Source organism: Molothrus aeneus, chromosome 8 (genome assembly GCF_037042795.1).
Source record: "Molothrus aeneus isolate 106 chromosome 8, BPBGC_Maene_1.0, whole genome shotgun sequence".
Classification (NCBI taxonomy): Eukaryota; Metazoa; Chordata; class Aves; order Passeriformes; family Icteridae; genus Molothrus; species Molothrus aeneus.
In genome coordinates, this window is record NC_089653.1 from 11,918,196 (window position 1) to 11,933,211 (window position 15,016).

The window sequence follows — 15,016 nt, forward strand, 5'->3', positions numbered from 1 at the left end:
GGAGCAGTAGTTGCTTTTACACTGAAAAAAAAGTATGTCAAAAATAATCTTCATTCATTTCCCACTCTTGAAATGTTTGATTGTTTGGAAGCCAGCATTCTCCGTCTAATACGTACTGTCCAGGGACTGCCCAAATACAAGGTTTACTTTGATGGGTTGTTCTGGAAGCTGTAAACATTCATGTTTTATACAACATACAAATCCTACACTGAAAGTAAAGGATTGATTTGAGAAAGGAAAACTAGGGCAGGCTAGAGGACAGCTCATCAGAACTTTATTAATAGCATCCTGGATTATGCAGAAGATTATTGTGAGCTATAAAATCCTCTATGCCTAAGCTCCAGTAACTTCAAAGAAGAAATCCTTCTATTTAACTAACTGGAAGCTGAGCAGAAGATGTTGACATTTGACAATCTTTTCCTTTCCCATCCCCACAATGCTTTGAGATGGTTACAAAGATGATGCTCTTAAAGGAGCCCTCAGAACTCAAGGAGGGAGGAAGGGGCCATTAAGATGAGAAGCTACCGAGTTGATAAAAGCTCCAGATTCTCTCTATGCCAGTTCACTGGTTCAAATCTTAACCTTCTCATACAGACAAAAAAATCTAATTAACACCTGACCGCATACAGACACAGCTGATTAAGTAACAAGCAACAACAACATTAAAGAAAAGTTACACAGGATGGCAACACCTCCCAGAAAATTTGTTCTTTATTCTTATTTCAGATTCAGTGACACACAATTTTTTTTCCAAGGTTCTCTACATGTACAGGCAAAAAGTGCTCAGTGTACCCAGACACATTTAAACATTAGCAGATCCTTAACCATTCAAAATAAACTAATTCTATTGCCTACTCAATAAAACCTTTCTTTATAACTAATTCATACTTGGACTACTGTCTTCCTCATAATGTGAGGCCCCAAATTAGAATGAGCTTGACAAGCCTGCTGGCTGTTAAATGACTTAAAAAGCATGTTTGATGGAGGAGAAGTCCTTATTCTCAACATATTTCTGCTACAAGTTCCCCAACATATGTATACCAGAAAGCTGATCTTCTAAATAACACTTACTCCACTCAGCAGAAATCCAAACCTCTCTCTTTGCAGGAGCATAGGGATAGCTGAGATTTTTTTCCTCTCCTCATTTCTGTTCTCCAGCCAAGTATTCTGAGCTATTTCCCTTTCTTCACTCCTGTTTTCAAAACACCAAATACTTCATCCACTGTCCTTTTTCTCTTCCTACAAGAAAGCCCATGAAGCCTAAGCAACTTTTTTGCTTTCTTTTCTCAAATAGAGATGAAACTTTCTCCCCTCAGTCCCACAGAAAAATTGCTGGACAAAGTGGGATAGGCACTCAACAGGAAGCTCTGAAATGTGGATGTAGCCACTTCACCAGGATGCAAGGAGGTTATAAGCAACATGTACACAACTGCAAGCTCCTTAATGCTTTCCAGGCAAGCAGGTGCCAAGGCACTTGAAAACACTACTAAAGCCAAAATGCAAATGCTGCATTTCCTCCCTGTTTACCTGCAGTCATCGAAGGTTGAGCCAGGAGATGAAAGTGCAAGTTGCTTGCGCAGCTCGTCCCTCTCTCGAGTCACCTGGCGGAGCTGATATAAAATCGTCTCCAGCTTCTCACTCATCTGTCTCGAGTCTATCACGGGGGGTGGAGATGATGCTTTACCAGTCGTACCTGATGAAGGGAGAAATATTGGCAGTGAGCAAACGCCCCAAAAGAACAATACAACTTCACTAAAGAAGTGAACACTAATGTTAAAAAAATCCTATCTTTCTGTCTGCAGAATCCTGTCCAAAAATGAAGTAACTCATCTAAGTTCTCACCAGTGAGTTGAAAGAAGAATAACTCCAGTCGGATCCCATGCTAGCAGAAAGGCCCTGTGTTGTGAGTTCAGTTTGCATGGGTAGGTTCCTTGCTTACTCAGGAACTTACAAGCAGCTTAAAAGGCAAGGCAAGTTAGCAGTAACAATTGTAAAGACCTCAGAAATGGACATACTGACAGAAGTCAAGTTATTTGAAATAAAGAACAACCCCCATCCTTTAAAAAACCCCCCAACACCAGTAAAATTGACCCATATCAACTTATTCCAGAGATAGCAAAGAAACTGCTACAGCACAGGGGCTCTTCTCCTCTTTCTTTTTCTAGCAGCACAGAAATACCACTTTGCCATAGGCTACAGAAAACACTTACTTTTAATGCAATTTTATGTCTTCATAGTTCACAATTTCTCAGTCTAGTATGTGAAGTTAAGGACTTCACTTAACAACAACTCATGAAAACTGGGCTTCATTTTTAACAACACTGGCTAACACAAGCACATTACAATCACTGCAACTGGACCACACATGAAATTTCCTCTAAGGGGCAGTCATACTTTAAAGTGTTTTGTGGGACTTTTTAATTCTCAGCTTTCCTAAAATCAGAGTTGAACAATGATGGCTACTGTCCTCTCAGACAACTGTGAGAGCACAAGGTTGTCTCCTTCCCAAGAGAAGAGAGTCTGGTATATCATGTCCTAACAACTGCTGACAAGTAATTCGACTCTAATTTTAGTTCTGCTCATTTAAAATTAAGTTGTAAATGTAGTTTTGCTCACATATCTCTCAGACACATGAGAGCAGACTCAAAGATACAGGTCACAGATCTGAAAGTTAAAGGCTTAAACATATACAGGCAATTATTTTCTACCCAAAAGAGAAATGTCAGAAATAGTTTACAAAATTATAGAACTCAAACAAGTTGCTGACGTATGTATTAACTTGTCAAGACGTAGCTTTATTAGGCCTTTTTTTAGTTAATTAAGCAACAACAGAATAGAAAAACAATGCTCTCCACTCATTGTCTTTTCAAAGAAAGAAACTCAAAATTATTTTGCTGGATCAAATGCTAATGAATTGCAAGTACTGGCTTTTTATCCCTGAACCCAGTTCATGAAGGTACTGCAGAATGTAAAAACCTCCTCCAACTTTTCAGCAAAACTACCTGTGCTTGAGGTTCCCACACCAAAATAACTGCAGTGTCAGGACTATCATTTGTACAGCATCTACAATAACAGGATCCCTGGTTTTATACCTTCCAGCTGCTACTGTAATGAGCATTTATGAGCACAGGCTGTTCTTTTTAATCTAACTATTGCCTAATAATGTATGCAAACACACTAATAGCAAACTGAAGAAATAAAAAAACAGCAGAAAGAAGGTGCATTCTGGAAAAAGACAAACTCGCATCACTCTGAAGAATTCTCAATGCAGGCTGCTTTTCTTACTACTTTGTTTCATTCCTGCATTCAGACAAAGCCCCTTCATCCATAAGGACTAAGGATTTTCACTTCCAAAATGAAGCTATCCTTTCTTTTAGATGAGAAATATTCTACACATTTCTATGGCAAGAAACCAGTAATAATACACATGATACAGGGGATATAGAGAATAAAGTAAGGAAATAACAAAGTAGATACAAAAAGGCAGAACATTTATTCATTTGAAAGGGTTTGGACACATCAATGAAAAAGGAATTTCATAAACAATCTAAAAGGTAAAGGCAGACAAATCAAGTTCAGGTACTGAGAAGCTGCATGGTCTTTGATAAATTCAGCAGCAACCTGCACATCATCTTGCTTGAGCTGACACACCAGAGGATGTGTAAGATGGAAAAAATCCCCTTCTCATCCTTAAAGAGAGGTTCAAAAGCTTATGTCATCCTGGGGCTGTTTGCAAGCAGAACAGATGAACAGGATGCAAGAGGTCAAGAGGAAGGAGGAAATTCATCAGGAAGGCTGCTGTGCTGTCCAGGGAGGAAAGGGCACTGGAGGAACAATGTCCATCACTACTATCACTGCTAACCCAGCAGCAGTCCCATGGACAGTGTCTGCTACACAAGACATAGACAGGCACCCAGTGGCTGCTCTGGGGATCTTTAAGCACAATAAAAGCAGGCCAGAGATCTACCTCTGCTCCTCAGCCTCCCCTGACAGCTTTAACAGCATCCAAGTGACAATCTTCTTCAGGCAAGAACATTTGTGCACAGTCCCAAAACTGTGCCAAGAAAGAAAAGTCTGCTTTAAAAAAAGATGGGCTAATTAGCCTTAGGAAAGAAGCTTTTTTCACAATTATGAAACCATTTGTCTTAGTACCAAAAGGGGTTATTTCTCATTAACTTGTCAATTTTTACAAGTACATCAACAGATATTTTCCTCTCTAATGCAATGATATTTTTGACACAAAATATCAGCCACAAGATGTACACCTCTTAAGCTCTGTAAAAACACAGATCAATATAATGCAGTTCTTCCCACTGCTATCCTTAGAAGGAGACTCAAAATTTACCTCTGCTTTATTTCCTGACAGGTTTCCATTTTCAACAGTTGCACAAAAGGTCTTGTAAAACTTAAATCAGATTTCTGAATGCTTAAAAAATAAGCACACACATTCAGTAAAATCTTTTTTCACCAGAAAAATTCCAGTCTTGGTTTCTTTTAAAGGAGCTTTTAGAGCTGAATGCTAAAATCCTTTTATTGCATCTTGATGCAGCAGAAGGAAAGTGACCTGTGCTTCCAGCTTCATATTCTTTTTCCATCTGACTGCATATTTTACACGAAAGTACTTCCTTTTTGTACTTCAACCCGTCACACAGATCTTAAAATGCACAAGCCTGAAGGCTAAATCTCCATTATCCAAATTATGTCACCTTTCAGTAACTCACCTCCTTTCTCAGACAACCTGGATTTCTGAAAAGGCATTTACTGCATGTCCTGCCAAGTGTAACTCATTCATCTGCTTCGATGAGCCTCACAACTCATTCCTGACACAAGCTGCACTTGGGTTCTGAGGACTCTACTCTCTGGAAGTCACACCCCGGCCAGTCTCCAGGTGAGCAGCACTCACCAAGTCCTGGAGCAGCTGGCAGCAGGGATGTGTGCTGTGGAGAGAACACGCTTCACCCACAATGCAGTACAGTAAGTCCTGACTGTGCACTGACTTCATCCAAAGTGAGATTTTGCAGGATTTCCATCACAGGTTGTATAAAAGAAAAGCCTTAAAAACAGAAGCTGGAGCAATCCTATCTTCCCTATTATTGCCCAAATGATGGACTCCACAGAAACCACAAAGATCCATTACTGTAGCATATACTGAACAGAACTCTTGATGATTAATCAACAATGACTGAAGAGATGATATATCCACACAGAAACTACAGCTTCAGAAGTTAACTTCGTATGAGGGGAAGGGGTAGAATAAGAGAACATTTGAAGAATAAGAGAATAAGAATAAGAGAACATTTTAACAGAAACAGGGATGAAAAACTTAACCTGACCAAAGTGTACCATAATGCCAAATAAGTATGTTGAGATAAGAAAATGGGTACCAATGCATAAACAGCCAATTTTAAGAAATATCATTAACATATTTTGAGTTATAATAAACTCCTCAGTCTTTGAGAAATAAACTTGTACGACAGATTCAACTAATTCAGAAGGCAACCTGTCACAAGCTAACAGAAAGCCTTAATTTTACAATGATTTTTGTTAAACTCATAAATTTGTGCTCCTTCCTGCTTGAAAACAAACAGGAGATTACTCATTGTACAGTCAAGCCTTTTTCATTTGTTTTCTTTCATGAAAAAAGAAAATGAACAGAGATATTCAGGATATTATTTCTTCATGGTCTTGTAAATCATGATAGAAAGTGCTAAAAAATAGTTGCAAGAGGTATTGCAAAGCATGATCAACAGGGTTTCTCTCCAAGCTAAGGTACCGAGAGTAAAGACTTATGTCTGATGTAGGAAAATTGCATTTTAAAATATTTACCTTCTTTCAATAATTTATGAGCACTAGAAAAGGGTTACAATCTAAATTACTCCCTAGTTATCATTTAGATACGTTTCTTCAGATGCACCTTTTGAAGTGATCATGGAACAGCAGAGAGCACAGAACAGAATTGCATGCAGGCAAATACAACTTCAGAAAAAACAAGCAGCAGTACATTAAGGAAAGAAAAATGAAAAGTAAAATAATGAACTGTAGAAACAGTTTTATCTGACAGACAGAAAACCTAATAGATTATGAAAGCAGTGACAATCATACAAAATGCAAGGAAAAAGGATGGGTAGCATTTCAGTATATAGTTCTAATTCAGACTATAAAAACCTAAACAAAGCCAGCAGCATCTAAAATAAACTTTCAGCCTCAATAAGTTTAAGACTACAGAAAGAACTGAACAGTGGTTCTAGAAAAGTCAACATGAAAAAAAAATCTGCAACCTAATACTAAAAAAGAGCAGAGATGGGGGCAGTGGGGGAAAGGCATCTCAAACACATCAGTTTGAGAAGTCCTTGCAGAATTTTGCTGAGCTGAAATACAACTGACAGTAAAATCTGTTACCATGACCAAGGCATGTACAGCTGAAGTTTCTGGGTTGGAATTTACAGGAGCTCCCTGGCTCAAATCCCACCTTTGTCAGGCTTCAAACTGTGTACTGGAAGTATAACCCACACTGAAGTGCCCACACTGAACCCAAAGGGGACAGTGACAAGGGGCACCAGCTGCACACCAACCAAGGGGATGAGACTCCTCCAGCGCTCCACCCTTCACATCTTCTTCTGTAGGAGTTGTGATCACTCACCACATCAACTTCACAGCTCCAAAAGAAAACCACAGTCACCAAAAGGACTTTCTAAATGCACAGACTGATAACGAGTCTCAAGGAGCAGTGAAAGACACCATGCTCCAGAGGTGCTGTCTGGAGTGCAGGAGATGGGTATTCACATACACTATTTCCATTCAAATCATTGCAGACCAACCAACTCTTCAAAAATTCCTACATGGAGCTGCCAAATGTTAAGAAGATACTATAACAAGCAAAATACCAAGAAGTGGTTAGCTCTATTATTAGTGGTTCCCTCACTACAAAAACCCCACTGTCCCTTCTTCAAGACTCCATCAGTACAAATGAGTAAAGTCAACCTTTTTATTGTTATGTTGCTTTTCTTAAAAACAGGGCATTAGGTCCATGGAGTGGACCTTTGAAGAGAAAGAAGTTGAGAGGACCTGGTGCATGACTAATATCAGACTGTAGCTGCCTGAAAATCAACGTGGAACACAACAAAAACACACTAAAGCTATTCATAATGCTTATTATTAGGAGATGTTAATTAATAAGCACACTAAAAATCACCTAGAAATTAAGGCTCAATCCTAGAGACAGTTACATGATTTGCAAACAGTAAAACCAGAGAGTGAAATTTACTTTAAGGGTGTGGAAGTGTTAATTTCCAAGTTGAAAATCTTCTTTCCAGCAAACTAAATGGGTAGTTTACTACAAAGGAAATAAATCTAGATGAAGAGTTTTAATTCAGTCATTGAGAGCAAGTATTACAGGAAAACAACTTCTGAACAGAAAGAGGGATGGGTGAGGAGGCAGAACATCAAAGGTAATTACTGCTGTACAGAAAAGGAGTATGATGTGGTGTCCTGGTAGTGTCCCTAGCAGCTCTCCTTACTCATTTATGGCCCTTCAGCAAGTGTAATGCTGTCACTTTTTCCTTGGTGTTAACTGTTGAGTGTCTTTAGCAAATATGAACTTTGTGTCACAAAAAAAAAAAAAAGGCAAGAAATACAACAAGAGACTACCATAGGTTTTCAGAGAAAATAAATAACTCTTTCAGACAAGGATAGAGTGTTTATTTTAGACTAAAAGAGCATCATAAGCCACACCTGCAACTGAACCGTTCCTGTGAATCGTGAAAACAATTACTTTGTTACATGCAGCTGTAGAAAGTATGAAGCAATAAACTGAAATCACAACAACATGAAAGGACACTAGTCAAAATGGCCAACATGAAAATGAGGGGTGAAAGACTAACATTGTTGGGAAGGAATCTGATGGGAGGGTAGGAATGTTTGTTTTGGAGTAAGAATTAAGGCTCTCAGATTAAGCAACTAGAAATGCAATTAGTGAAAACAACTGATTTATAAATAGCCTGTCAGGCTGATAAGCTAAACAAGTGTTAAGCAAAGAAATACTGTCAGTTGAATCAAAGTTGGACAAGTTGGTGCAGACAGACCATATGACCACCTGATGGCTGCAAGGAAAGGCATAAAACTGTAGAGCCAGTGGTGGTGCTCATTACAGACTGCTGTCCATGGCAAGGGGCATCTAACTAGATGATCTTTAATGTCCCTCCAACCCAAGCTTCGTAATCAGCTTAATCCCCATAACAATCTACATCTACTCCGGAACAGAAAGCCTCACCTCCTTCTGAGAATGAAAATTCATATAAACCTCAAAATCCCCATCAGCCTAAAAATACATTTCTACTTCCTTACCTTCTTCCCCATTGCACTGTTCATATCATGATCTATCCTACAATTTGCAACATGATATATAGCCTCAGACCCCTATATCACAAAGCCCTATATCTATGTAAGCTCCCCCAGCAAAATGAAGCACAGTGATATGAACTGAGAAGAGTAAGAAGAAGCACTCTTGATGAAAAAGACGAGACATCATTTGCAAAGAACTGAACAGCTAGAAAAGTAATAGTCTGTTAAAAGGAAAATGTGCTAATATGCAATGTGGAATGAAGAGGCTACAAGATTGACAGCTGTAATCAAAACAATGCAAAGAGGTCCGGCAGTGGAAAGAAGAAATTTATACATATGAAAAGACAGAAGGTCTCTTCCATTCCAAAATTCATCTAATTAGGAACTCAGTATACTTTAAAAGAATGGAAGAGTATGCAATACCTTTCTGGGAAGATCCTCCATAATAGTTTTTATTATTAAAATAGTTTTTAACAGCCACAGCCTGTCACCTGCATGCAAGCTGCTGTGTTCCATTAAAAAACATTTCCTAAAACCAAAGCAGAACAAAACTCAAACATCTGTGCATTGAGGACAGGAGGAAAAAATATTTTTAAAGCACTAAAGAAAAACTCTGAAGCTTCATTATGGTACTAAGATAGGTGAAAAATGGCTTGATGCTAGAAACCATAATCCTGTCATGGCATCAAATGTCAAATTATTAAGCGCACTATACAAACTGACACTTGTTAAAATCTTTTTTTTTTTAAAGGTGTCTTGATTTTCTGTTCTATTCCTCTGTTATCATGACTGGTCAAGTGGAGACTTGCCAGGGACTGTCACACAGAGCTGTGTTACTGGTTTCTATCCAGTTCCTAAGTGACACTGTTGTTCCGTGCTTGGCACGACAGGCACTGAATCTCCATAAATAATTGTTCTGATGTCAGAGACACAGGACTATAGTTCTGTTCAGAGAGTTTGCTGGTCACAGGGAGTGGGCAGATGAAGGATGCTTTTATTTACACACAAAAATCTTTGTCATTGACCAAGAACAAAGGGAAAGGATATACAGAGGAAGACCATGACAATTTAATGCTGATTTATTCCTTCAAGGGGACAAAGCTGGGGCTGAAAGCCAGTGCTGGTACTACACCATTACAGCAGTTTATATGGTACCTCTTATGGAAATAAACCGTGAATATTTGCTCACCAGACCACCAAAATCACCTGTTTTACACGCACAGCATAAATTTTATTAAAACATCAAGAAGAAATGGAGGAAAGCAAAAGCGGAAAAAAAAATATTGCCATCTAAATTAATTTTGAACAATGAAGAAAATACACAAGAAAGACCTGCTGTCACTCAGCATTTTTATTTACATACAGATCCAAATGAATAAAAAGGCAGAGTTTCTTCTTCAAGACTGCTAACCTGCCATTACACAGGGGGGAAAGTGGCTTCCACTCAACTGCTTATGCTATCACATGCACATGAGGATGGAAGTTCATTCTTGCTTCCCTCATGCTCTTCAAGCCCCACAGAGACAGGGAAAGAGAAAAAAAGCTTGGATGATAACACAGTACTCAGAATAGACTAGCCCTAAGCTTATCTCTGAGTCACATTATGCAAATTGCATCACTCTTTGCTCTGCTTTTATATTGACATTAGTGAAGATTGAGAGAACTCAAAAATATCCATTTGTTCCCCACACAGAAACTGCTGGATAACTGCTCATTCATCTGTGCTACTGCTCTCCATGCTGATTGCACTCTTGGCTTTCAATGAGAGAATCAGAACTGCAAATACACCCAAGACTTGGGTACACCATGGGTTTATAAAGTGATCAAAAGATATAGTCTTATCTCTCTCCTCCTTTCAAAATACTAACACTAGGCTTTAGTTATTGGACTGAGACTGAGCCCAAGTTCTCAGAACTATCATCTTCTAACAACAACCTTAGTTCTATTTAAGATTAGTTCATAGATCAGAGTCTTTTTCTGGAAAATAAGCCCATTGTTACATACCATAGCTTCATAAATTAACTCAAATCCAGGATAGCTGTAAAATGTATAGCAGCACCTCCATTTCACAACTTCCTGACTTACGTGGAAGTATTTCAGAAAAAGATCATGCAATTAAAAATGCTGGCAGCAGAACCATCTCTAACAATAGCTAGGGTAATTAAGGCTTGGGAAGAAAAGAAGAAGCACGTGGACATATGAGTCGCTAGTTACATTTATGAAATATGGAGTCTAAAGACTACATATGAAAGATGGTATTATCTCTCCTAATTAGACACTGCTAGGCGTAATTATCTGAAGATTTATCTGGGTATACTTAGTGGCCCCAAAACCTTTTGCACTTCCCCTAAAAAGTCAAATGTGCCCATCTGTTTCTGAGCTACTCAACAAACAGAATCAAGGTATTAATTTTAAACCAGTGTTTTGAACACAGCTATAATAAAATAGATCCCTTACCTTTCCTGCGAGGAAGGTCTGTGTGAGAAGGGAACTAAAAATACTCCTTTATATACATGTGTGTGCACATATAACTACCAATGTCAAACTGAACAGATTCAAAACCTTGCACTATCTCCAAACCATGACATATTTACCTCTTTTCACTGATGCATTCATTTCATAGGTTAAACTTACTATTTCTACTGCACAGAACTACCCTTGTGAAAATTATTGGGTCAGAGTGGGGGGCAAGATGTATATAAAATTCCTCAAATGCTACAGCACCTCAGTATTTGTTAGGATTCCATTCAAACTAGTCATATGAAGCCTTAGGGGAGCTGGCATGCAGGCAGATTTAGTTATGATGGTTTGTCATTCAATAAATCCGTCAGTATTAAAATAATCTTTGAAGTGACTTGCAAAGATGCCTATTAGTGTATGTCAGTTATTAAGCAATTTTTCTATTGATATTGGATCAGAAAAAATACTGTCTCTTGTAGAACAAGACATGAGGGTGAGAAAACAGTTGGAGCAAAAATCAGACTCATTAATAACAAGTCTATAATCACAACATAAAATACACAGTTTCAAACAAAGAATTCTCCTGGCTGTTAATCTCTTAAATATTAAATACTTGGCATTCATTAATAATTTGAATAAAACAAAATTATGGACAATAGTAGATCACAATTTTTGTTTAATAGCAGGGCACTTAATTTTCAAGTCATAAAACAACTTCGATCACTGCAGACTCCAAACACAAACTAGTTCTGAGGACAGTCTCTTCTGTCAAATGCATAGATCCAAATTCAGTATGAACTTCAGGATCCTAAAATATGAACAACACACAGGTTGTGGGAAGTAACATTAAAAAAATTAAACAAAATTAAGATTTAAATGTGCCACTCCTTTTTAAAATGAAGAACATGGAACTAGACAGTACCACCTGCATTTCTCCTGTCTCAGCCATCACGGCACACAATTATCCCACAAACTTACTGGATTTTGTTTTAGACTACCTTCTTTGGAAGGTGCCTTTCTGATTGCCCTAAAAATGTAGGAACTTTTTTCTTTCTATTTCCAGTCCCCAATTTACTTGCAGCAAATGAAATTTACCCTTCCTTCAGGCAGTAGCACACAAGTGTGGTCTTGATTAAAATCAGACTAACATGTCACAGCTTCCAGTATTTTCAGTAAATAGTTCATTCAGGCCTAAAATCTTGTTCCTGCTTGCTGGAGTTAAAAGTTCAACTCAATGACTGCAACAGATGTCTACTCACATCCTTAAAAAGACAACTGACTTGCCTGGTGCTGTCAGGGAAGTCTACAGATGCCTGACACAACATTGGAACTTGAAATATGCAAGAGCCTGCATTCCCTATCCAGGGCAAATGATTTCTACACAGATTTCACAACAGAAGGTATTGGTAAAAGTAAAGATGAGGAAAACTGACAGTTAATAGAGCTGCTCCAAGAGCATCTTGTGGACAAAACACCTCTAATAATGTTTCTCATACCTCCAATTTTTTTCCTAAGTATTTTGTCTTTCCCAATGATTTTAAAAACAGAGAAAATGAAGCCATTCATTGAACACAGGGAAAAAATGCTAAAGCTTGCAGCCACTGTCAAAGGTTTAGAAGGCTATGGCCTTGGCTAACATTATTTATAACTTCTATGATGCCTTTGACTCTGACCACAATTTTCACATCTACATAAATACATACACACACGCTTAAATATATTCTCATACTTCCAGATTTGTGTAAACACAATGTTGCCATTTTTACATCATTTTACTAAGTAACACAAAGCATAGTTACATCATTTAATATATCCAAATGTAACAGATTTTACATGCAAGAACTGCAGCCAGCCATGAAAAGGCTGAGCTTGCACTGCACAAAAGTACACTTGTTCCTGGTGAAGATGGATGGTTACATCTTATAGTTCAACTTCTTTGATTTTATGACCAGGATATCTCTCCACCCTTCCCCGAGGCAACCTTAAAAAGTTGTTCTCCCAGTTTCCAAAAGACACACTCATCAGGTTCTTATATTAATGCTTTACTCACCAATGCTGCTCAGAGAACTGCTGCTTTCAGAGTCAGAAGGCATTATGGACAGCACACTGTAAGTAGACCCTAGAATCAGGAAAATAAAAATAGTATTAACTTTTTCTCCCCCTTTTCCTGTCTACAAAAAAAGCTATGATTCATTTCCTTGATAGTGCAGATGCCAAATAAATTAACTAAAATTACTAAAATTATTCAAATTACTAAATCAGAGAGAAGACACATCACTGAAACAAAAATCTATCAGGCAAAGTATAACTTGTAAATGAACATTTCACTGTGCACTTTTTGTGGTAGAACACCATTTTGGATAACATGGTAAAAGTGAGTTCAGCAAAATATTAAGTACATCAGTTATTTCAGACAGACTGAAAACACAGAGTTTCAAGTCTATTATAGAAGATTAGGAGTGATACTTGTGACAACAGTGGCAATCTATTTTGGTTTCTCATGTCTTGACATGTACCAACTCCTAATTCATTGTGTAACTACTTTGTACTCTTCTTCTCAAACTTCATTCAGACTTAAAAATTTCATTTAATTTGTAAATAAAGTTTGCTTGCAGCCATTTGCAACTTCCAGTATCTGGTCTTAAAAGCAAGGACCCACAAAGCAGCAAGTTTACTCATGTATTAATAGATCAACAGACACAGAAGCCCTTCGTTTTAGCTATTTTAGAAGTACGCCAGATTTTATTTACCAGAAGAACTAGAAGGACAGGTCCTACTTCAAAACATTAACTAAACAGCTCCACCATCCCTCACAGACAGGATAAACACACCATGGTAGAAAGACAGGCAATGATTATGTACAAAAGCCATTAAATCTAGGCTATTTTCAGCACTTGCCAGGATGCAAGAGCTGTGCTCACAACAGCCAAGCCCTAAGGCCGTTTCAATAATTTCAGGAGCTCGCTTTTCTAGAGTCCCTCCTTATATTCCAATATTTCCCTGTTCTAGTTTCTTTGAAAAGAAGAAATAAAAACTGAGAAGCAGCAGGAATAACTGCATGGAATAGACTGAAGGAAGGATAGGCTAGAAAATTAAAAAGAAATTAGTTTTTGTTCATCTCCTCTGCTTCTTACTGGAGAAAAGCATGACATCTGTAACTACATGTAACTATGGTGTTAGATGAATGGAAGGCAAGATTTGATAAAATAATTTTACTAACACAAGTAATAATAGAAAAATCAATTTAAAAAAGAAAAGAAAATAAACAAGAAGAATTGCATCTTGAAGTAGACTGTTTAATCTGACAAATCTCTATGAAAAATGATTTAAAATATATTGGTTATAAGCACTGACATACTGTCTGGCTTCAGAAAAAACCTGCTGCACATTTCTGCTTCTATTTCAGACATTTTCAAATAATAGCAATTTAAGCTGTATTCCTATTTAATTAAAGCTTATTAAAAGCTAAATAATTTCCACATTAGTTATACTTAACCTCCTTGCATATTCTAAACTCATATGCCTTGCAGTATTTCTTGCAGTCTAGACCTAGACTGACTAGAATCACAAGTTGAAAAAAACAAATCAATATATTAAAAAGAGTAGGACATCTTTATGACAGACCACATGTGCTGAGATTGAGTCCCATGCAGTTTTGATACAATCACAACAAAATCTTGTACCAGGAAGTGATATTTAATTATGCTCAGCAATGTAAGGCAAAATTACCCAGTTGTCTAAAAGATTACACAGGAGATCCACACCTAAAGAAACTTGTAGCAATTGTTAGCTGCTTTTGCTTTTAAGACTGAAGAAAAAAAAAAATCTCATCATCTTAACTGATCTTCGTCTTATTTATCTTCAAGAAACTGATCCTCTCTGTCTTCTTGTCCTGCATTACAAGCCAGAGACAGGACTTAACTCATCTTAAGTTCTGCTCTCTGGAGTGGACAGAAAGGTTTTGTGAAGCTGACTTCATCAATGGAGGAATATGACTCTCCAAAGCCATGTTCTTAAAACATTAGCTCATATTTGTAGACACAAGATCCAGAATGCACGGCATGCTATCAAGAAAACCTACAATTGTGAAGAGGGGAGGAATCATCTGACCCGTTCATAATTCCTCACTTACAATAACAACAACAACAATCTAGTCACATAGTCTGGTTTTGTTTTGTTTTTAAATTACACAGGGTACAAGTTCATTATCTGTAAC

General features: G+C 37.6%; 1 protein-coding gene across 4 annotated transcripts in view; it reads right to left on the reverse strand.

The window, feature by feature from the left end:
* The window catches only part of DLG5 (discs large MAGUK scaffold protein 5), a 97,151-nt gene that overhangs the window by 48,826 nt on the left and 33,309 nt on the right, over positions 1-15,016 (reverse strand). For all 4 annotated transcript variants that reach the window (XM_066554344.1, XM_066554341.1, XM_066554342.1 and 1 more), the window contains exons 2-3: positions 12,851-12,919; positions 1,528-1,693 (exon numbers count right to left, since the gene is read on the reverse strand). In XM_066554344.1, the coding sequence (XP_066410441.1) occupies positions 1,528-1,693; positions 12,851-12,919 (235 nt within the window). The remainder of the gene's footprint in view (positions 1-1,527; positions 1,694-12,850; positions 12,920-15,016) is intronic.